We start from the raw sequence: 23,921 nt of genomic DNA, 5'->3' as shown, positions 1-23,921 counted from the left end.
AACAGAGAGGCACACCACATACAATAAGAAAGAACTTAAACACACTTAATTAACCTTGGCTAGGGACAATTAAAGAGAGTAATAAGGTTCTTCACAGATGTGACAGAAACAGATGACAGCTTGCCAAAATCTGAATCCTTTATGACCTAAGGCATTTTTACTACTCAGGAATCCTTTTTGCATTTGCAACAAGTCACAGATGGATATAATTTTACAGCAAAAGAGGCATGAGGGATTAGCCAGTCTCACCTCCCCACTTTACAGCCAAAGGCACCGAGGCCACTGAGACAAGAGAACTGCCCTGACTCACATGGCTCATTAATGGTGGAACCAAGACTAGAAATGGGCACATTTCTAAGAGTGGCCTAATTCTGTGCAGGTGATGAGTTTTTATTACTATGTAATAGTAACAAATGTGTAACGATTACTTAAGTTCACTTATTCATTTCCAGTCACTTATGTTTTCCAACACCGCAATTGCAGGACTGGCTAAATGTCTGAAAATGTTTATGTGGTCTGAGGTTGCAAGTTAGGGGTGAGGGCTGACAGCATGAAATCTAAACACCCCGAAACCTGCTTTCTGCAATAGGCGTAGACTGAGAACGGTCAGTTGAGCTTGAAGAGGGGTGGGTAGGACTGGAAGGGGCGGAGGGAGGAAGGGAGGGGAGAGGGGAAAGAAAAGGCCTAACCGTAGGCTTTAGGCAGTATCTGAGGCAGTCTTAGTTGCCTCCATCAAACACCTTTCCTCCCACTGTCTGTCTTGTTCGCGGGCACAGGCCCGATTCTATCTGGGCGTCTGGGTCCTTGCTCCCTCTCATTAGGCAGGGTGCTCAGGAGGGGGGGCTCCCTCTCCAGCTGCAGACCTATCACTGGAGATGAACTCTGACTGGTTTAAGACTATCACCATGGTCTACTTCCCCTTGCCAGTGACTGGTTTAGGAATGGGCCTCAGACCCAGGTCCTATTAGTTTTCTTGAGAAAAACTTGCAGAGCGGCTTTGTGACTGGCAAAAGATATTAATAGATGGATGATTGATCATTAATAAAAATGGATTTGTAACGATATAGCCGTTTTGGAACACAGTATGGCAGTGTCTTACACAGTTAAACAGAGTCCTACCGTATGATCTAGTAATCATGCTCCTGGGTAGTCACCCAAATGAGTCGAATACTGACACTGACACAAAAACCTGCACGTGAATGTTTATCGCTGCTTTATTCATAACTGCCAGGAGCTGGAAGCAATCAAGATGTCTTTCAATAGCTGAACGGAAAAACAAGTGTGGTACATCCACAAACTAGTATTACTTAGCGATACAAAGGATGCCACAAAAAGCCACAGAAAGACATGGATGAACCTTAAGTGCATACTGCTAAGTGAAAGAAGCCGGTCTGAAAAAGCTACGTACTGTATGACTCTAACTTTAAGACATTCCAGAAACGGCAAACCATAGAGATAGTAAAAAAGATCAGTCACTTAAAGGGGGTAAGGAAAAGGAGGAGGAATGAATAAGTGGAAAACCGGATGTTTAGGGCAGTGAAACTATTCTGTAAGATACTATAATGGTGGATATATGACATTGTGCACTTCTCCAAACCCACAGAACTATACAAAGAGTGAACCCTAACGTAAACAATGGACTTTAATAATGGTGTATCAACATCGGTTCATCAATTGTAACTAATATGCCACACTAATAATAAGAGGAGAAACTATGGTGTTAATAAGAGGAGAAACTATGGTGTAAAGGGACATAAGGGAAGTCTCTGTACTGTCAGCTTAATTTTTCTGTAAACCTAAAATGGATAAAAATAAAGCCTATTAATTTAAAAAAAAGGGATTTTCAGGATGAATCACACACTGTTTCCTGGGCACCACCATTTTTATTGGAGTGGGACTGAATGCAGAGAAATGGAAAGGGCTGAGTCCTTGATGATACTGTACCGGTGAATTAAAGAATCCTCTATATTTATTCTTATGTGTGAGATAATAACTTTCTATAGGTTAACCTATTCATTTGGGGTTCCATGCTACTTGCAGACTAAAGCCTTTTAACTGATACTGCATCCAACCTCTGAATAAAACTGTTTAAAGAAAAAAAAAAGAGAGAACGAATTCAATAAACAGAATGGATTTCATTCCAGTGTGGGCACAGTAAATCTCCTCTCCTCTAGACCACAAGATAAATGAACTGTTGAAACTTTCCTTAATGATTAAGAACTCTATGAACCCTTGACAGAAAACAAATCTCAAAAGTGCATCAACAGAAGATACAGGACTTTCAACTATTTAAAAAGAAGGAATTCAGAACACTGGGATGATACTTCTGTAGTCACTTTACATGCTTAGATGTACAGATACAGGTTCTTAAATATCTATTAATTCCTTAGAAGAACATAGGTCTGCCAAGATTTAAATCCTATTTCTACCACTTGCTAGCCGTGTGAATTTGCATAACTTCCTTAACCTCTTGTGCCTTGATTTTTAAAAAAAATTTTTAAAAACAAATTTTATTTTGGAATCATTAATAGAAAAGATGCAAAATAGTACAGGGAGTTCCTGTGTACCTTTCACCCAAATCTCTCCCTAACGTTAATGTCTTACATAATCGTGGTGCATTTTGTCGCATCCACACAAAATTTTCCACTAACATCCTTTTTCTGTTCCAGGATACCACACTGCATTTAGATCACGTGTAATTCTGATAAATAGACTGGGGTTTCCAATGAGCTTTTTCTGTGCCATGTATGTGATCCAATAATCCCCTCTGACGAGTGCTGAGGAGAGAAAGTCATTGACCACGAGAATAAACAATACCCAATACCGCATAGGTAGTGTTTGGTAGCCTCTGATTCCCAAGGCACTGTTAACTCAGTAGAAGAGTTGGCTTTGCTCCGAGGAGGGTAGTGTGAAGTTTCCTGAGAAGCTTAAGAGCTGATTCTGATTGAAAGTCCCTTCCTAACCTCCACTAATACCATGTGCTCATCTCATACATTTTACTACATGGAACTATCACCAATTATTTACTTGTCTGTCTTCTTTTCTGAATTATATGTTTCTGCGCATGCGCCTCAAATTTTTTTTAACGTGTAATAGAGGATGAAAAATAGAACCTACGCCCATCAGGTTGTTAGAATGAATAAATACATGAGGCAATCCATGAAAATGGCTTTACGCCTTGGCTAGCACTTAGTAAGGACTCAGTAGGCATTAACCACTACCCTGCTGCCCAAATTTGGTATAATCTGAATCAAATTATGTTTGATTGAGATTCTTCTGAAAAACTCATTTACCACAGTGCCTGGTACATAGTAAGCACTCAAGCAATGGTAGCTGTTATCATTATTATTATTAATGTTAACAATAATATTAACTGTTAGCTGTTACCAAGTGACATATACTTAGGATATGTGGCCAGGTGACTGTAGCTAATCGTAATTTGAAAAAAAGAATTTCCACATTGTTCTTTTACTAAATCAAGTAAAACCCAATACTACTTAGCTAGAGAGATTTGCATGACTTTATTAACAAAGGTTGTTTCTTGGCACTTGAAATATTTCATTTCCTTTCATTTCATAAAAAATTCCCCAGAAACAAGGGGAGAATTTCATTTCTCTTCATTTTATATGACTCCCCAGAAACAAATTCCAGAATTTTTTTATTAAAAGTTCTAGATAGTCCAGTAACCATATTCCAAAATAGTCACCTCCCTTACAGAAAATGGAAGTACACAAAGTTGAATATGTAGTCACTTCCTATCAATTATTTCAAATCAACTTTAAATGGGTGAAGTAATGGCTGTCAATAAAGTAGAAAACTGTTCTGGGATCTAACACATCTTGACACCTACCTTACCAGCAAGGAGATACTTACTTGAAAAGAGAATTTTTGGGCCTTTGAGGTTTCTTCTTGGCAAAAAAGGCTGCACACTCGCGCCCAGTGCTGGCATAACTTAGTTGAGCTGAGGGTTCAGAGGCTGCACGAGTATTTTTCATATCCAAGTACTCAGTCAACAGCATCTGTACAAGCAGACAAACAGCTTAACACACACATTTATGATGTGCTATTAAGAAAAAGCAATTTTAAAACCATGAAGACCTAATTCTAAAACCTCCCTGACATTCAGGATATTAACCTAGCTATTCATATTCCTAGGTGTAGACCTAAGGGAAGATTCATTATAGCCAGAAAGTCAGCAATTTGCTACCTACTCCTAAAACTGGGAACGGTGTATAGTGAGCATTTGTACATGGGGGTAAAGGGAACATTTTTATTCAGGGTCTACTATGTGTCAGGCACTGGGCTGGGTGAGTTAATCAATATACTCCTTTAGTCATAATTTAATCCTCATTATTCCAAATTGCGACAGCAGCAGCAGCGATGCCGTAACATTTACTGAGGGCTTACTACATTGCAGGCAAGGGACTAATCCATTTAGATATTTTACCTCATTGAAAGCACAAAACTTTATCAGGAAAATCAGTTCTCAGATTATAGACAAGGAACTGCACCAGCACACTAACAAACCGGCCAGCCAGGTTAGCGTAGCCCACAGCAGACTAAGTGGTCCTGACCTGCAAAGAATTTCTAGGGCCCGCTACTCATCTTCAGAGTTTCAAAGCAACAAAAGCAACAGCTTTTTTGATCACTACTGCCAGCAGGTCCTGCTTATAAAAATCAATCCACTTTAGAGCCTCAGCGGTTTGGGGGCCTGGGCTAGAATCAGTTGTACTATTTCTAAGACAAGTGTAAAAAGTTCCCACTGTTGTGAAAGAAAATAGCAGATCTGGAACAGAAATCACCATGGTTCCTAAGATTATCTAACCCGGGACTAAAGTGTATCAACTCAACTCATTTCTATAATCACTTGCCACATTTAAAATTTTAAGATAACCAAGTGGTATACAGTACATGTAGACAAACAATTCTACCCATGACTGAAGTGAAAGCTTTTCAGAACCAGGGTCCCATATAACTATTATTCTTGCATATATGTATATAATCATTCGTTCATTCAATAGAGATGTGGGGGCCACATCAAGCATTATCATCAAAACATTTATGAAGCACACCTGCGAATATATTGCTCCAAGTAAGTTTTAAAGCCAATTATGTCTATATTATAAGCATATACACATTACTGAGTACTTATCAAATATCAGACATTTTAAAAACATGACCTTACTCAATCCTCAAATCCATGAAGTAAGTATTACTAATTGTAAGTTAGACATGAAGAAACTGAGAATTAGTGGTATTAAGAAACTAGCCTATATGCATGCGTGGAGGCAGGAGCTAATGGGAAATCCCTGTACTCTCCCCCTCAATTTTGCTTTGAACCTTAAAATGCTCCTTGAAAAAACTCCAAAGACAAAGGGAGGGGGGGAGGAAGGGGGAAGGGGAGGGTGGAGAGAGGGACTAGCCTAAGGCCTTATAATTACACAATAACAGGCCAGGATTTCAACTCAGGTTTAGTTGACTCCACAGTCTGTTCTCTTCCCCATGACACTCCATTCTCACTAAGAGCATAAAAACTATCAATGAGAATGACTATGGGTGGCAGTAAATGGACTTTATTTCATTTTCTGTACAATAAAGAGTTCGCGGGGAAAGCATAAAACATGTTAAGAGATTGGTCAATGTTTTTTAATTTATTTACAAGGCCACTGGAGTATTACTCAGCAAGCTGATGAAGTAATATAATGACAAGTACTACCTCTGTTACTATATCACCAAAACTGCACAACAGTCAGGGAGAATACTGAATTGGGTCTCTACTTTAGTAACAATTCCAGTGATGGACTCAATTATTTTGTAGATTTGGCACTGATGCTAATAAAGTTTGCAGGAATCCGTGATCAAAAGGCGGCTAGTACATCAGAAAAGAATTTCAAATTGTTGATGTCTTTCAAATTTCAACACAGAAAGATGTCTACAAATGCCCTGGTTTCACTCAGATGGTGGTTATTACACCAATATGACAGAATTATGTTTCTACCAAAGCTTGAAGACACACTACGCCAAGTAATTCTGTCGAGGTAATTATTGTCCTAAAATTCAATGACTGTCCTTTTACGATAAAATATTGACTGACCAGGACCTAACTAAGCAGCATCCTTAAATCCAGGTATTTTACGGTCACTGTTCCTTTTTCTCCACATCAATGAAGTCCCCTTAATTATTAGCTCTCAGGAGTCTTAGTCTACTTCTATTCACCATCTTCTCCCTTTCTATCTACACAAATGTACTATTTCTACCCTCTCCACAAAAATCTTGCTTTGGTCCTCACGATCTATAATCTTATTTCTTTTTTATCTTTAGGTTCTAAACTTTAAAAAGCAGCCTCCACATATATTATTTCTCTTACCATGATGTGGTTTTTATCCCTCATTTCTCTCCCAAGCTCCAGTCCCACATCTGTGACTGCATGCCTGACCTATTCACCTATTTCACTGATAAAATCAACCCTAAATTCTGAAACCTAAATCATCTTCCCATAAAATCAGTAATTCCTTCTGCCAACTTTGTTTTTTAGTATTTTCTTATTCTCACTGATCTCCAGGCTTAAAACTTCAGAACTGTCTTTAATACATTTCCTTATTCTTTGTATCCACAAAGGAGTCAGTGTCCAAGTTCATTAATCACTCTACCTCAACTCTATGAGTTTGCCCATTCTGGTCCACTCTGACAGCCACCACCTTAGTTCACCTCACGCAGTTTTCCTCATTTAGTTTTCTGCCTCCCATGTCTTACTCTTCTGATCCTCCTACATCCTCAACAGAATGATCTTCCTAAAACAAAGCTGCTCCAAAAAAAGGGTACAAATGAATTTATCTACAAAATAGTTACAGATGTAGAAAACAAACTTATGGTTACTAGAGGGTAAGCGGGGGAGGATAAATTGGGAGATTGGGATTGGCATATACACACTGCTATATATAAAATAGATAGCTAATAAGGACAGATATAACAGATAACTAATAAGGACCTACTGTATAAGGGAACTCTATACTGTGTAATGGCCTATATGGGAAAAGAATCTAAAAAACAGTGGATATCTTGATATGTAAATGTATAACAGCTTCACTTCACTGTACACCTAAAAGTAACACAACATTGTAAATCAACTACACTCCAATAAAAATTAAAAACAAGAAACAAACAAAATAAAAAACACAGTTGCTGCTACCATCAAAAGGCTCCTCATCACCTACAACTATCTGACCGCAATACTCCAATCATATCTTCTCCCTAACATGCACCCAACACTCCAGTCAAGATCACCCAGTTAACTCTCCCCTGAATATGCCAGGGCCCCCTCATTGCTGGAAGGCCTACCCTAGATTACCCTCTCTCCTAACTCCTAACGGCCCCTTCCGAAAAACAGTTCCAGTGTTCCCTCTTCAACCACTCCTTTCCCAGGCCACTCTACGTCAGCTGTCCCCTAAGTCAGCTGAGCTCCTCAAGTATCCACTTTACACATCATTAAAAACAATTATTCATCCCAAACTGCCTAAGACTATTGGCTATTATTTAATGAAAAGCCACCTCACCGTTGATAAACATGAGGATTTTTTATATTCCTTAAAGCATTGTATTTCTTCATTTCCACCACAGAGCCATGCAACATATCAGTGAATCAAAAAATATAGGGAACCACTGAATTTTAAAAAGCATGTGATAAGAAGCCTTGATGGATATATCATTATATGCAAGTTAGAGACAGTCTCCAAAGTAGAAAGAGTCCAGAGTACAAAAATCTACCCTGTGAGTAAAGTAAAAAAGGGATAGCTGCAATTTTAACCGCAGGCTTTGCGACGTTTGTTTCCTTCATTGTGTTTGCCTCTTTTTGCTAATAACATTCACCACCAGTTGAAAAATACTGCTTTAAGACAGGTAAAGTTTTATGTTGACACTCAAATTGGTAAAAGTGCATTTTTTAATATCTCAAAGAATAAGCCCCTACTTCTAAGATGCCTGAAATGTGTTTGAATCACGCTAAATCTTCTACTACAAAGTCTTGACACAAACACCGGATGCCTGGTATTAAAATATAACCATTATCATTTCTTGGTGATTCTACCTCATTGAGGATAACGTACTGCATCTTCCAAATGGTACATAAATATCCTAAGCACTCACGGATGAGTTCAAATTTCCATTTTTATGAAAAGAAATAAGCTATACAGCTTGTCTTTTGCCTGCGGGAAATCACCCCAGATTGGAATTCTGGGGCAAAGGGCATTACATATAATACCAAATACATTCTGCCCACAGAAAATCTGTAGAAGATAATCCCATGTGTGTTCTTGCTGCCTCTAAATTCCTACATATCTCATTCATTCCTTTCTCTTTTTAAGTACCAGGAATTGCTATTTCTTGTTGATCAAGATTTCAAAAAATTAAAAGTCATAGTTTGTGTTTTAAGTTTAACTTAAAAGGTATGTGTAAAACTGAAGACAACAAACATGAAAACACAGTTGAAAAGCACCTGAAAACTCTACATACACCAGTGATATCATGATTCACTGTATTTTTTGAGTATCTGGTACGTTAGATGGTTCTGTGGTAGAAGCAAAGAAATATGATGCTTTAATAGAGCGTACAAATTGGAGTGGTTAGGCATCTCTTCTGCCAGAAGACTGATTAGCAGTTGCTACGATGCTAGTCAGTAATCCCATGATATATAAAGCAGGGCCAAGATTTTGAGATTTCTAACATGCTCTAACATTGGTAATATCACTCTGAATGGACCCCTCCTTTACCATTTAATCCTCTTTATTTAACATATTGCCTATGGCTGCTTGTGGTCATACACATAGAATTTTCTAAAAATAAATGTGGGATTTACAGACTTAGAATTAACACATCTCCTGTCTTCAGCCTCTGCATTTATCCAAGTAGCTACTCACTGAAACACCCAGATCCTTCTAGATACTTAATGTGGTAGATCCTTTTTAGTATCTTCCCAGCTTACAAAATCTTCGCCTCATCTAAGGGCGGTTCCCCAACCACACAATGGACTTGGGTAGCCAGGCCTGGGATCCCACCCTCTAGGTCAGAGCCTACTTCACCAGGGAAACAGCCAACCCTCAATTAGCCTATCAGATTCTCTTTCCCAGGAATGTGTTAGTGGGATATGGTCTGTGCTCATCAATGTAAGTGAGGAGATGTAAATACTTTGGGGCAACCACCTTTTACTATGTGGATGAAAAATCAAAGACAGCCAATCTGCAGAGAGAGAATAAAGAATGAACCAGATGATCAGAGAGAAAGAGGAGGTCCACAGGAGCGAGAGTCAAAGGTTGCAACCTTAAGTTATCCATAGTGCAAAGGTCTCAAATCCAGTCGCTGATAAGGTCTTAGATTTTCTACCCTTGGGTTCTACAATATATCCTTATAGCCTTTAGTATGTTTTCCTTATTTCTTCCTCATGATAACTTGATGAGTTTTTGTTTCTTCACTAAGCTATCTATGGATAAACAATTATATACTAATATGCATCCAGTGACATTTATATCACAGATACTATTTTTGTAAAACAGTGGTATCATAAAAACGGGAGTAGTGGTTCGCACAGATTTCAATCTCTGCAACTAGGAAACCAATTCTCCTGACTATTACCTTCAAATGTTTGATGATTTACAGCAAAGCCATACTGTGTATGTGTCCCCCTACCCGCACCCACCCCCCACCGTGAATCTGAGAACTAGATTGCTTCATGACGGGAGCAATTCTAAGGTGAAAAAAAATACCCTTGAGCTCCCAATATGAAGTAAGGCTCAACTTTCTTGTGCAATATCTTGACTGTGCCTACAATAAATATTGTAATTTTTAATAATTTGCTCTTTTAAAATACAGATGCCCAGGAGTTTTTCTCCCAGGAACAGCAAAGTGGCTTCCTTGGACTATCCCTCATTCTGATGATAATTAGAACAGGTGAAAAAACATATTAAAAAAATAAAAATTTGAAGGCCCTGGAGAGGAGCCAAATTCGGCAGAAACTGGTGGCTATGACCCCTGAGAGAAGAAAGGAAGCACACAGTTCCTCTGGATTCTTCCCAGAGAACCCCTCCCAGCACCCGTGGAGCAAGAGTAGAACCAAGCAGAATCTAGTCTCACTGGATGCAGGAGGCAAGGCCTAGCAAAGGGAGACCAGGAGGCCCAGAATTTGAAAAGAGAAATCCAGAGGTGGACGAGGGGCAAAATCAGGGTAATATACCCCTCAAACTATCACCTTGATTCCAGAAAATATTAAAGAGGAACACTGAAACAAAGCAACAATATTTTCTAAAACTAGGACCACCATTTAAAATTACTACAAACTATCAGACTTTCCCCCCCGTAAGGTTGCTAATGGATGAAATATTAGTGACAAAGAAAAAACAAAAGACGTTATCTTTTGAAAATAGCAGTCTCATTTCCCCATTGTATAAAGACTGAAGTATTCTGCAGTAAGAAAAACAAAAGAAAAATAAACAGTCATTCTGCAAATGGAATGGCTGCCTGCTTCATTACACTCATTATCAACGGCAATTGTATCATTAAAACTACTATGTTTGGTCTTGTGAATAGTTCCTTAGTGTTCAAAGTAAAACAGATGAAAAAATTTCAAGACTACACAAGTAATTCCTGGTCCCCTGTCAAAGCCCTGACAAGCAGAGTCTCAAAGAGCTCACATTTACCTCCCCCCACCCCCCCAACAGAAGAGCTTTTAACAAAGAAACCCCAGTTTTAGATAGCTTTCAAAAGAAAGTTTTCATTTATTTTAAATTAAACGTGTTTACTTAATACGTAAAATATGCAAGGTATTATCCTGGATATAAAAACAAGACTTTAAAAAAAAATCCTTCCCTAATATTAAAACAAGTGAATTTTACTATATATAAATTAAAAATTTAAGTGAATTAAAAGCCAAATCAATCAATCCATCAATCCTTCCCTCAATGTGCTTATAGAGACAAACACGAATGACTACAATACATGGGAGAAAGTTGGAAGCATCAGGTCAAAGATACTGTTGTGAGCATTTATAGAAGGACAAGATTGATCCCAAGTAGGACAATAAAAAAGAGTTTCAAGATCATAGGACAGGGCTTCCCTGGTGGAGCAGTGGTTGAGAGTCCGCCTGCCGATGCAGGGGACGCGGGTTCATGCCCCGGTCCAGGAAGATCCCACATGCCGCGGAGCAGCTGGGCCCATGAGCCATGGCCGCTGAGCCTGTGCGTCTGGAGCCTGTGCTCCACAACGGGAGAGGCCACAGCAGTGAGAGGCCCACGTACAGCAAAAAAAAAAAAAAAAAAAAAAAAAGATCATAGGACATAAATAAAATCTTATAATGTGTAAAAGGCCAAAAAATGGCAGAAAGAACAGAATAAATAAACAGTGCTAGGGAAATTCCGGGTGTCTTCAGTGAACTGCAAATAGTTCAGGTAACATAAAAATGAAGTCTGAGAGGTAAGCCTGGAAAGGTGGTAAATGCACCAACTTCTCAGGGCCTCTAACACCAGGCTCAGGTACTGAAGTCAAGTACAGAATGAGGAGGGCAGTAAAAAGCTTTCAATAGGTAAATAAAATGTTGATAAACACACTTTAAGTAAATTAATCTGCTGGCATATACAATAATAGATTAGAAGGCAATGGGATTTGGGAAAAAATGAATGATTAAGGTAATAAGATAAAGGGAGGGGGACAAGAAAAAAAACTACCATGATAATTGAAATTTTAAAAAAAAGGATTTTAAACTAAAGTAGTGGTGATGAGATTTTACAATTAGGGATACATTTGTGAGTTGACGCAGAGGAAAAAAATGAAAAAATTTAAGCAGGTATTCTACGAAGAAAAGAAGAGAAATTTTAAAATGCTAAAAGATTGCACATGTGAGGGACTAAAACACTGTGGTTCAAGAACAATGATCAGGAATGCAGGAAAAATGAGTTTGATAGGGACAATAAATTTAGTTTGGAATATAATCCCTTGTGAAGCATATGAATATTCATGCATACCCTCAAATACATAATTGTGAAAGGGGAAATAATGTTGATGAGATTTCCATGATTTATACACTAATTAACTTCCATTAGAACTGTTAACTGTTTTTCTACAAGTTCTCTGAAGGATACTGTGAAGGACATATATCTTCGAATATTTATAATCTGATTTTATCCCATAATATTTTTAAAACAGCTTTGTTGAGGTACAATTTATATACCATAAAATTCACCTAATGTCGTGTACCGATGAACAGCTTTTAAGTAAATGTATACAGCGGTGCAACCATCACTACAATCATTATAAAACACCTCTAACACTTCAGAAAGTTCCCTTATGATGTTACCCGCAGGTTTTTCACAGAGACTTTTATCAGACGGAGAAAGTTCCTTTCTAGTTCTACTTTGCTGAAGGTTTTTGCTTTTGTTTTGTTTTTTTAGTCATCGGTGGGGTCAAGTGCTTTCCTGTGTCTATTGAGATAATTATGAAGGTTTTTCCTTTATTCTATGAATGTGGTATATTACATTCATTGATTTTTTTTAATAAATCCCACTTAATTGTGGTATGTAACACATACCACATACATTCATACGTGTGATATGAATCCACATGTTGATGGATTCAATTTACTAGTATTTCGTTTGAGATTTTTGCATCTATGTTCACGAAGGACATTGCTCTATAGTTTCCTCTGTTATCTCGAATTTTTATCAGGGTAATAATGGACTCACAGATGTGTTGAAAAGTGTTTCTCATCTCTGTTTTCTGAAAGAGTTTGCAAAGGATTGATATTATTACTTCTTCAAATGTTTGATAAAACATTTGTGTACTTATGTATGTGTAGGAAATTTTTAAATTATTTAATTTATAGGCATAATTTGAAAATATTGTGGGTTCGGTTCCAGACCATTCTAATAAAGTGAGTATCGTAATAAAGCGAGTCACATGAATTTTTTTGGTTTCACAGTGGATGTAAAATCTATGTTTACACTAGACATGTGCAAGAGCATTATGTCTGGAAAAATGTACATACCCTAATTTAAAAATAATGCTGTTGAACATACAGCACTGATAGACTTAACTCAACACAGGGTTGCCACAAACCTCCAATTTTTAAAAAATGCAGTGTCTGCAAAGCTCAACCAAGCAAACTGCAATAAAATGAGGTATGCCTGTATTTGTTACAGGACAATTTAGATTTTCTATTTCTTCTTGAACCAGTTTTGGTATTTTGTTTCTTTCTAGGAATTTGTCCGCTTCACCTAAGTGGTCTAACTGGCATAACTGCGCTCTCATTGGCATAAAGTTAGTCATTATAATCTTTTTAACATCTATATGGTCTACAGTGATGTCTCCTCTTTCAATCCTGATTTCGGCATTTTTTGAGATTTCTCTCCTTTTTAATTTATAAGTCTAGCTAAAGATTTATCGATTTTTGATCTTTTCAAAGAACCAACTTTTAGTTTCATTACTTTTTTGTATTGTTCCTCTGATTTATATTTGATGTTTCACTCTAATCTTTATCATTTTTTCCTTCTGCTTGCTTTGGGTTTGAGTTTTTTTTCCCCTCCTTTTTCTAGCTCTTAGGGTGGAAACTTTGATTGTTGATCTTAGGTCTTACTTCTTACACCCATGGTGTATTCAGAAGTTTGTTGTTCTACTTCTAAATATTTGAGAAGTGCCAACATTTCTTCGTGTTGTTTATTTAATTCTGTTATGTATGGAGAACATACTTTGTGTGATTTCAATCCTTTTAAATGTACTGAGACTTAACTTCATAGTCTAGTGTATGATCTATCATGGAGTATGTTTGACAGACATGAAAGAATCTGTATTCTGATGGTGTTAAGTAGGGTGTACCATCTATGTCACTTTAAGTCATGGTGCTTGATAGTGTAAGTGTAGCTCATGTTTTGTATGTTTTCTGTCCAGCTGTTCCATTAATTATTTTAAAGGAGTATTGAAATCTCCAACTATAAGTGTTGAATTTCCCACTTATTTCAATTCTCTGTGTTCCCTCCATGCATTTTGGACCCCACAGTATTTCCATGATTTTTTATTTAGAGCTTACCCATAGAAAATAGAAGACAACAAGACCACGCCAAGGGAAGACACAGAAGTGGTCTCAAAGCCCAAAGGCACATTCCTAACTGCAGCTTCATTCTCTGCCCATTTCACTAAAACGTATTTTAAAGTTCATTCTACATATTTACGCCTCTTTCTCCCCTTTTCTCATTAAAGTTGACACAACCTCCATGGTTCTCCTACACCATTACAAAAATGTTAGCTGCTGTTACAGTTTTACTCTGTACTATGACTCACAGGTTTCATCAGAATATATTAATGACTCCTTTTTACCATTACACAGTCTTTCTCAGTCTCCTCAATCCCAATGGCCTCTATTACTCTTTGACATTCTTTCTCCGTTGGAAATACTCCATCTCCAACGTCTCTAATTCTGAATTCTCCTCTCTGACCACAGTGTTTTATCTCCTCCCCAAAATACATACACCTCTTCCTTCTTAGTTTGTGCTAAAATTCTAGAAAGACCAGTCTATACATAGGAATCACTTGGAGAACTATTTTAAAATAAAGATTCATGCACCCCACCTTAGAACTTCAAATTGAGAGGACAATTCAGACACAAAAAGTCTGTGCTTAAGACCAGTTCTACTACTTACTAGCAATGTGACCTTGGCAAGTTACTTAATCTTGCTAAACTGTATCTCCCTCAACTGTGAAATATGGGTAATAGAATCTACTTCACAGAATTAATATGAAAACTAAAATAAACAACATACATAAAATGCTTGGCTCGTAACAGGCTATTATTATCTCTGAGGATAAGGCTCAGAAATTTGTTGTTTTTTTAAAATGCATCCCAGGAACCAGGTAACTAAGATATTACCTCTCTGTGCCTGAGAACCTTAGTTCCTCATCTTTAAAACAGGAATAATATGACCTACTCCCACAGAACTATCATCAGGATTAAATGAGTTAATGCTGTAAATCACTTTGAACATAACCTGGGGCATAGCAAACACTTTATAAATGTTATTAAATAAATAAATAAAATTATCTCTATATCCTCATCATCTACTCACTGACATTCTTCTCATTCTTCTTTCCTCCTCCCCTTCTCTCTACCGTAAAGATCTCAATCACCAAATTCAGGCTCCTGTTAATATTCATCTCTAAACTTTTGAAATATTTTCTTTCACTTCCCTGAGACTGACTACCACATTTTTCTTCTCAACTATCTGAAGTTCGATATTCTTACTCTTTACTGTTGTTCTCTTCCATTTTAGTTATATCTTCGTTTCAGATGATTCCCAAATCTCCCTCTACCATCATACTTTCTCCCAAGCGCCAGAGATGCACTGTCATTGCCTGCAAGTGTCTTATCACAGTAAGAAAGTGAAAACAGCACAACAGATATTGAGAGTATCGGGGCATGGGGTCAACAAACATCCTGACCAAGCAAACTCTTTATTATCACCTCTCTTCAAAAGGAGGAAGAGGGGGAAAGAAGGAAGAAAGAAAGATCCTCTTAGTTTCCCTCTTTGTTAACACCACTGTCATTTCTCTGACCTCCCAGGATCACAATCTGTAGTTAGCTGACTCTTCTCAGGCTTGTTCTCCAAATCAACTGCCAAGTCCTATATTATACCACACATCTTGTGTCCGTTTCCTCTTTTAAATGTTTTGATTCCTACCCTCATGTCTTTAAATCTGATCCTCATCCTTCACACAGCTTAGTACAACAGTCTCCCAACTGCTCAGCCCGCCTTACACCTCTCATGACAATCTAGCCCACAACCCGCTATGCTCACTAACACACAGCTCAATATCATCATTCTGCCCAAATCCTTCAGTGGTGTCCTTGCAAGCAAAATAAACCTGTATATCCTCCTGTCATTCAGCACCTTCCACAACCCAACTGACTTCTGCAGCCTTATTTCCTCTTAGTTGTTTTTACATAATTACCATTTAGTTAACCTAGATAATTTCCTGTTCCATAAATAAGTCCCAAGGATTTTTGTCATGTCTGAGTTTATCCTTTTTCCCCCCTGCTTGTAACTACCTCTATCATTAATCAAGCATGGGAGAATGAGTTCAAAAAAGTGAATTTAAGTATTAACTTGATTGATTTTTAACAAATTACACATTCACCATCCAGATGTTACTAATCACAACCCACATCCCCAGTGGAGATGCCAACCCCATGCACGAGGAAGCAGTGGTGTTACACCTTGGAAGTTTCATCTTCTTACGGTGTTATCTCTACCTTCTTTTCTCCCACAGTGGTCTTTTATGCTACTTACCCTTAGTCTTATGATAACAACTAGCTGCCTCTACTTTCACAACAGATATAAATGTGTAACATGTGCTGGCAGGTAGCAGACTTTTCTTAACCTCTTTACTACCTGAAGGTCAATATTCCATCAGTAGGCTGACAGACAAATTGAGACTATCAGACAATCAGGGAGCATATCTCCAAAAGATGCTGTTTTTTTTTTCTGGTTTTCACATCTTTACCATACTCATTTTAGATTAACACCAGACATTAATAATTCGTATCTCACAGGGGGGAAAAAAGGCACATGTGTGAAAATTGTGGGGGAAAAACAAAAAAAAGCTTCTGATTGATCCAGCTCATTACCATTATATGTGTGTATGTATATATATTTAACTTTTCCTCTGTTTATCCCCTACACTCCCAACAGAGAGAATAAATATGAATAAGCACATTGTGTGAACAAGCCACGGTCCCTACCTTCTGGGAGGTTACCATCTATCTTAACTGTTAGCTATGGTATCTCTCTCTCTCATTAAAACCCACACTGTAGTTTGTATCTCTCAAGGATTTTATCTTGTGGTTATTTGCCTTCTCTCCTGCCTCTCAGTGCAAGCCATGCCTTTTCTTTGTATCTCTGTTAACACCTAGCACAGTGCCTTGAACAACGTCGATGCTCCCTAGTAGGTTACCTAAATTGAAAGTAAGATGTTTGAAAGGGCAGCTACTTATTGATGTTTTACATTCACAGACAAGCTCCTTGGCGTAGAACTATAACACCCATGGTGAAACTTCAGGCTTTTTGAGGTACATTAATTTACTCACATCACAGGAATACCATTTATTAAATTTCTGCTCCAATGAGATAAGTGCTACCCTAATGACCTGAAAGAGTTAATGCATCTTGGAAAAGACCCAAATTGCTCTCTGGAGACAGTTTATTCAATTAAGTGGCTACAACCCAGAATTTTCAATTAGCAGTTCAGTTACTAGAGACTCCTTCATACTGGTTATCTCTTATCTGTGAACAATGACACACCTACAAAAAAACAATGTTTGCTTATAGATCATTCAAAATGGATTATTTAGGAATAACAAGTGCAGATTCAGACTTGATTAACATTTATTTTGTACCTACTGAGTGCCAGGAACTATGTTAAGTACATTTCCCTTAGGATTTGCAGGGAATATTGTTAAGACTGGGAGATAATGAGATTTAGAGGCACTGAGAATACAAAGCACAAGGACAAAGCAGTTCCTTTCTTTACGGAGTCCACAAAGAAGATTTCAACTGAATTCATCTAAGGCTCTTCAGAATCTGGCTTCTGTCTATCTGATCACATTTTACACCCCTCTGTACAAATTGTGTATATGGTTAATTCAGTAAGGTACTCATTGTTGGCATACATGCCTGTTATACCTACCTAGAATGATCTGCCCACTCACCTGAAGTCTAGCCTTCCTTAAAGAGCCAGCTCCTACCAAATACACAAAACCTTCCCTGACCAATCTATCTTAACTCATCTCTCTAAATTCCTACAGGACTCACAGTTGATTACCCAGATTTGGCAATTAATCATATACTGCTGGATATTTAACTTTACTTCTACTTATCTCAAACTCCCAACATGACTTGATGAGAAGGCACTTTGTCTAATACTTCCCTGTATTACCACAGATTCATGCCACGCTGGAATACCTTAACTAAAATCCTTTAAAACTGAAGGAGCAACTTAATATCACTCATTTCTATACTTAACTCTTGTATCTACAATAAAGATTCCATCTATAAAATAAGAAAAATTCTTCTATCTGAAAATTATGAAATTTCATATATATATATATATATATATATATATATATATATATATATTTCCCTTAAGTAAGATACTAAACTGATTTAAAAAAAAAAAAACTGTTGACAGTTTGGTTAAACTAAAGTAATCCTGTTTTATCAGTTTTGTGGCCAGAAAACAAATTTCCAAATCCATAAGAGGCCTGTGATTATTATATGCTACTTCTACTGAAATATTTTATGTTAATTCAAAACACGGGACTAAGCCATTTCATTTACCTACTACATTTGAGGTTAGCCTATAATTTAAAAGAGTAACCAATTAACTGCACTGCTGGTTTAAGTAAGTTTATAGTAAACATAGAAACTCTAGGGTCCAAAAATGGAGAACTACTTCATTGATATTTCTGGCATCGAATTTAATTATTTCAGATCAATTTTTCTATTCAAATTTATTTTTCCCACATACTACTTTGTTTTATTTTTCTCTTTTATTTAAAAGCAATATATGCTCATAAAAATTTTACCTGGTATGGAAACATTTAAAGATTCAAGTATTCTTTAATAACACTGTTATATACAATATATTTTAAAGATTTGCCTGTTGATACTTTCATTATTTTCTCCTGTCATTCCTCTAAATGCTAACAAGCAGTGTTCTGCACAAAGTACCTATGAAATGCATTATATGCGTCTATCAGAGAGCCCAATTCTACAGGCAAGTGAATAAAACCTGCCGGATTGGCAGAATATGGTCCAATAGGATCCTTTGGGGGTTTAACTATTTACTTCCCATTTTCCATACATCACAGCACATCTCAATTTGGTGATTATGCTACACTGACCTGCTCCAACACATCTACTCTTCCCTTCTGTCCTCACAACCCAAGGGCAATATCTCAATAGCTGAAACGCCTGAAAGTTTAGAAAGAAGTTGCATACCTGAAAAATTTCTCTCTCCAAAGTGTACGTCTTTTAATTTTAACTCTCAAAAAGACTACCACCCCCCACAGAAGAATGCAATTTAAAAAAATGCATATACTCTATGCTTTCACTTACATGTGGAATCTAAAATATAAAACAAATGAGTAAATATAACAAACAGAAACAGAATCACAGATACAGAGAACAGACTGGTGGTTGCCAGAAGGGAGGGGATGAGGGGCAGGAGCAAAACGGGTAAGCGGGATTAAGAGGTACAAACTACTAGGTATAAAATAGGTAAGTTGCAAGGATGTAATGTACAGCATAGGGTATATAGCCAGTATTTTATAATAACTTTACATAGAGTATAATCCATAAAAATATCAAATTACTAGGTTGTACACCTGAAACTAACATAATATTGTAAGACAACTATATACTCCAAAACAAAAATGCAATGTGGTAGGATGATTAACCTGATTCCTTACAACCTGAGAATGAATGTTTGTAAACATGACTTCAGAACATCAGAGGGAGGGAGGAGCCTAGCTCTCCTAGTTATGCAAATTGCTACAGCTCCACCTAATTTATCCTTAGCCCTATTCTACCACTGGGTAACTAGCTCATACCATTTAGCAAGTCATAGGAAAGAAAAAGACAGCGTGCTATTTAAATACCAACCACGTTAACTCAGAAGCAATACAATACAATTCATGTACCTCATGTTCTCTGCTAATTGCTTAAGACATCCAACTATGGAGAAGACAGCAACAGTAGCCAGGCCCTAGTCTTCTGTAAATGCCAGCTCTTAATAACAAACTCCAAAAAGGTGTTAATCACATTTACCAAGAGCTCATGAACTTTAAAAGTTGTTAATCAGATTTCCATGTAAATGGAATGACGATTAAAGGTTAAGTACAGATTTCTGAAATTTCAGAAGTTAGAATATATTGTCCTTCACAGGGGAAATAAAAAAAAAAAAAGATCAGTCTTGACAGCAACTAAACATCTTAATTAAACGTGCAGAAGTACCACGCTTATTTTTACATGAAGTTCTATTTTCAAATGTCAAAGTTAATCATGCACTTGACTAAAAACGTGCAATATTCACTCCGCCAGAGAAGAACTGCCTTAGTATTCTTTTCTGAGACAACGTCTGCAGGTCTCCAAAAATTCCTCTGGTGTCCCCTCAGACCTTATCCCTGCCTGTGCTGTGTGAACACCTGAGAATCCCAGTGAAATGCCTTCTACAGAGAGATCTTAATTGCTCTCCATATAAGGAGTAACCGAAAGCCACACATTTTCAATCAAGACGGCTTCATGTTTATGTGGCTCAGGAGAAACACGAGGTGCTTCCTCCATAAATTTGCTGCACCTGTGTCCCTGGAGTGACAGGTTGACAAATGAACATGACATCTCCTCACAATCCAATAAGAATTTATGATTCTTTGAAAGAATATATTTGATCAATTATAGTGTCATCACAGTTGAAAGCAAAATCATGTCTTTGGAGTGCACTTCACTGAATTTGTGAGTGTTTGTATTCTGCGATAGGATAAATGGCAGATCCCAAACCCCAGATCAGGTCCTCATTCCAGCTTTAATACTCAATCTCAGATTCTCCAGCTTAAGAGGAGCTGGGTACAACCACCGCTGAGGACGATAATGACTAAGATAAACAGCTACATAGTGCTCTAGACAAAATATCTGCAGAACTCAAAACTGTAAATCATTTGCAGTGTACTACCTAGCCAGTAAAAATAATTATTCTTTAATCTAGGTACACATCTAGGCAAGGAAAAATATCCCTTCTGCAATCCAACTCTTTTTCTGCTTTTGTCTCTGATTATACTTCTAACTTTCCCTTCTTTTATTCCTTCTAAACGTCTGAGAATAGTTCAGTGTTTGCTCAATACAAAGTACCTACAACACACTTAAAAAGCACGGGTTCTTAGTGTTACTACCAGAGCTACAGCTACCAGTGCTGTTAGAAGTATTTCTAATAATTGTAGTATCAGGATTACTTTTCTCTAAAGAACAAACCAAAACTCATGCATTTTTTAAAAAATCCGTAAGTGAAAATGTAACACAATATACTGGTTAGCCAATTTGAGGTGAAAAAAAGAGGAAGCAGAGAAGAATTTTTAAATGGCTATTCTGGAAAATACTTCTGCTAAATTATGACGTCCTTTTAGCAGCATCTGTAGTTGTCTCTCGAGGGCTGGAACAACAATGGGATACACCAACTTTGAACTAGAAGAGGCTCCCTCTTCCAGGGGATACTTTCAGAATTTTACATTTGACTCAATCCACCTAGGGTAAGACTTTTAATAAGCAATCTGATTGAAAAAATGACACCACTCAATATGGGGAGCTCTCAGCTGCAGGAAGGTAGGTGTGCTGAGCTATCACACTTGCTTCTTGCTAGTGCCCCTTTGCACCAACAGACCACAGTAAGGCACCTGATTAAGAGTTACGACATTAGTCTGTGAGAATTTCAGTAGAAGTCTCATTTCCCCCAAGGAAGCATACACTGAGTCTTACTGGGTATGGGCATATGTGAGTGCGTGGGCGTGTGTACGTGCGCACACGATGAATAGCAACTGAATTAATGTTTTTTATGAAGATGAAAACCGTAAGCCTGGCCTCATTAGTACCCTGTTCTCCTAAAGTAGTTTTACCCAACAAGATAATCAGAACAGGGCATCAATAAAGACAGAATTCCTAGGAACTGGTCTTTAAAACAACCCCATACAACCATTACCACCACAATATCCACCACAGGCCACTCATCAGAATGACGTCTCCAGCGTCTCACAAAATCAGTTAAGCTCATTCCAATATCTATGCCTTTATTCATAGAATTCTACTAATTTGAAAACCCATCTCATTTCCCTCTGCTACATCAAATTCAACCACCTCTCAAGGCCCAGCACAAACATCAACTTTTCACTGATATTTCTATTCATTCAACAAACATTTCTGAGTGCAAGGCACTGTACATACACAGATGCACAAGACAGTTTATGCCCCAAAGGAGTTCGTAGCATTGCTCAATGGTCTTCCATTCCTTTGAACTATAGCATTTAGTTTCTCTGTTGGCTTACACAAATAATTCTGTAAATAAAAATAACCTTTAAAATATTATAAACATGACACCAAAGTATATATTCAAAAAACGTACCACTAAAGCAGAAGAGCTTCCAGCTGCTGACTCAACTCATCTTTGTTCTCCATATTCTCTGGCTTGTTGCTATAATTTGCTTTATTAGACAGTATTGATGAGTGCCTTCTACGTGCTAGGCACTAATGTAAGTACCTTCATTTGTCACCTCACTGGCTGCGTGGAGTGATCCATTCCTCCACATCACCCAGCGACCTATCCTGTTCTTCAACCACGGGCTCTGATACCTGATTCTATACTGGTAGCAGCTGCAGCCCAATAGTAAGCTCTGAGAACTGGAGAAGGCACATCTATCTACCTTCAAGAACAAGATTATCTGCACCATCCAGAGCAGCTCCTGGAGCTCAACTGATGATATCTCCTAAGTTTTCTCTTATCAGAGACACTGATTAGACAGAAAAGAAACTAGTGTGTTATTATTACCCAATTTATCAGAGTAACTCCACCGGAAGTTCCTCTCCCTCCTGAGGGTGTTCAATTACATGATCACATGAATGTAAATGATGATGGTGTGCTCCATAAAGGCAACAGAACTTATCATTCCTGAGAGTGATGTACTTCCAGGTGGGGAAGATATAATAATTAGTGACTATTTTGTTGCCCTTGGTACAGCTATTCCTTCTTCTGGACCCTTGAAGCCATTATCTAAACATTTTCTAGCCGCATGTTGACCCCTCTGGAATGTGGTGACCCATATGAATACAGTGATTCTAGGATTCAGTTACAATAACTTGTTAATAACCACCTATAGGCTGAAATACAGTAGCTTTCATTTCCTTTGCATTTACCTTCAACTGAAAAACACATATTTCCCATTAAATAATAGCTTCCATGGAAAAAGGCAGAATACACCTAGACTGAATACAGCATGTAGCACAGTAACCAAAGACATTCTGATTTAGCCCAACATGGAAGGAAACAGACTGCTCACAAAATTAATTTCTTATAACTTACATTCTCAGAGAATGAAGCTATTATAATCAATAATTCTCAGATTAATAAATAATATAGGTTATGATTTGGGACACGACAGGCAGGGCAAGAACTGCACCGCGTATGTTTCCTGAAATTCTGTTACTTTTGCTGCTTGAAACGTCGCAAGGACCATAAATAAATCATTCAACTTTTTTTTTTTTTGCAGTCTGCGGGCTTCTCACTGTTGTGGCCTCTCTCGTTGCAGAGCACAGGCTCCGGATGCGCAGGCTCAGCGGCCATGGCTCATGGGCCCAGCCGCTACGCGGCATGTGGGATCTTCCTGGAGCGGGGCACGAACCCGTGTCCCCTGCATCGGCAGGCGGACTCTCAACCACTGCGCCACCAGGAAAACCCGAACATTCAACTTTTAAGTCAAAATAGCAGTAAGGTAAAACTCATAAATCTATGGAGTATCAATTATGCATATTATATATACATGCAGTATTTTTTAACATCTTTATTGGAGTATAATTGCTTTACGATGGTGTGTTACTTTCTGCTTTATAACAAACTGAATCAGTTATACATATACATATGTCCCCATATCTCTTCCCTCTTGCATCTCCCTACCTCCAACCCTTCCTATCCCACCCCTCTAGGTGGGCACAAAGCACCGAGCTGATCTCCTTGTGCTCTGCGGCTGCTTCCCACTACCTATCTATTTTCCGCTTGGTAGTGTATATATGTCCATGCCACCCTCTCTCTTTGTCCCAGCTTACCCTTCCAACACCCCATAACCTCAAGTCCATTCTCTA

General features: G+C 37.8%; 1 protein-coding gene across 1 annotated transcript in view; it reads right to left on the bottom strand.

Moving 5' to 3' along the window:
• The window catches only part of EXOC4 (exocyst complex component 4), an 814,897-nt gene that overhangs the window by 571,950 nt on the left and 219,026 nt on the right, over positions 1-23,921 (bottom strand). Inside the window, exon 8 of the mRNA XM_060020916.1 lies at positions 3,874-4,019. Coding sequence (XP_059876899.1) covers positions 3,874-4,019 — 146 coding nt within the window. The remainder of the gene's footprint in view (positions 1-3,873; positions 4,020-23,921) is intronic.

This window comes from Delphinus delphis, chromosome 9, assembly GCF_949987515.2.
Source record: "Delphinus delphis chromosome 9, mDelDel1.2, whole genome shotgun sequence".
Taxonomy (NCBI): Eukaryota; Metazoa; Chordata; class Mammalia; order Artiodactyla; family Delphinidae; genus Delphinus; species Delphinus delphis.
This window is presented reverse-complemented; position numbering and strand designations above follow the sequence as displayed.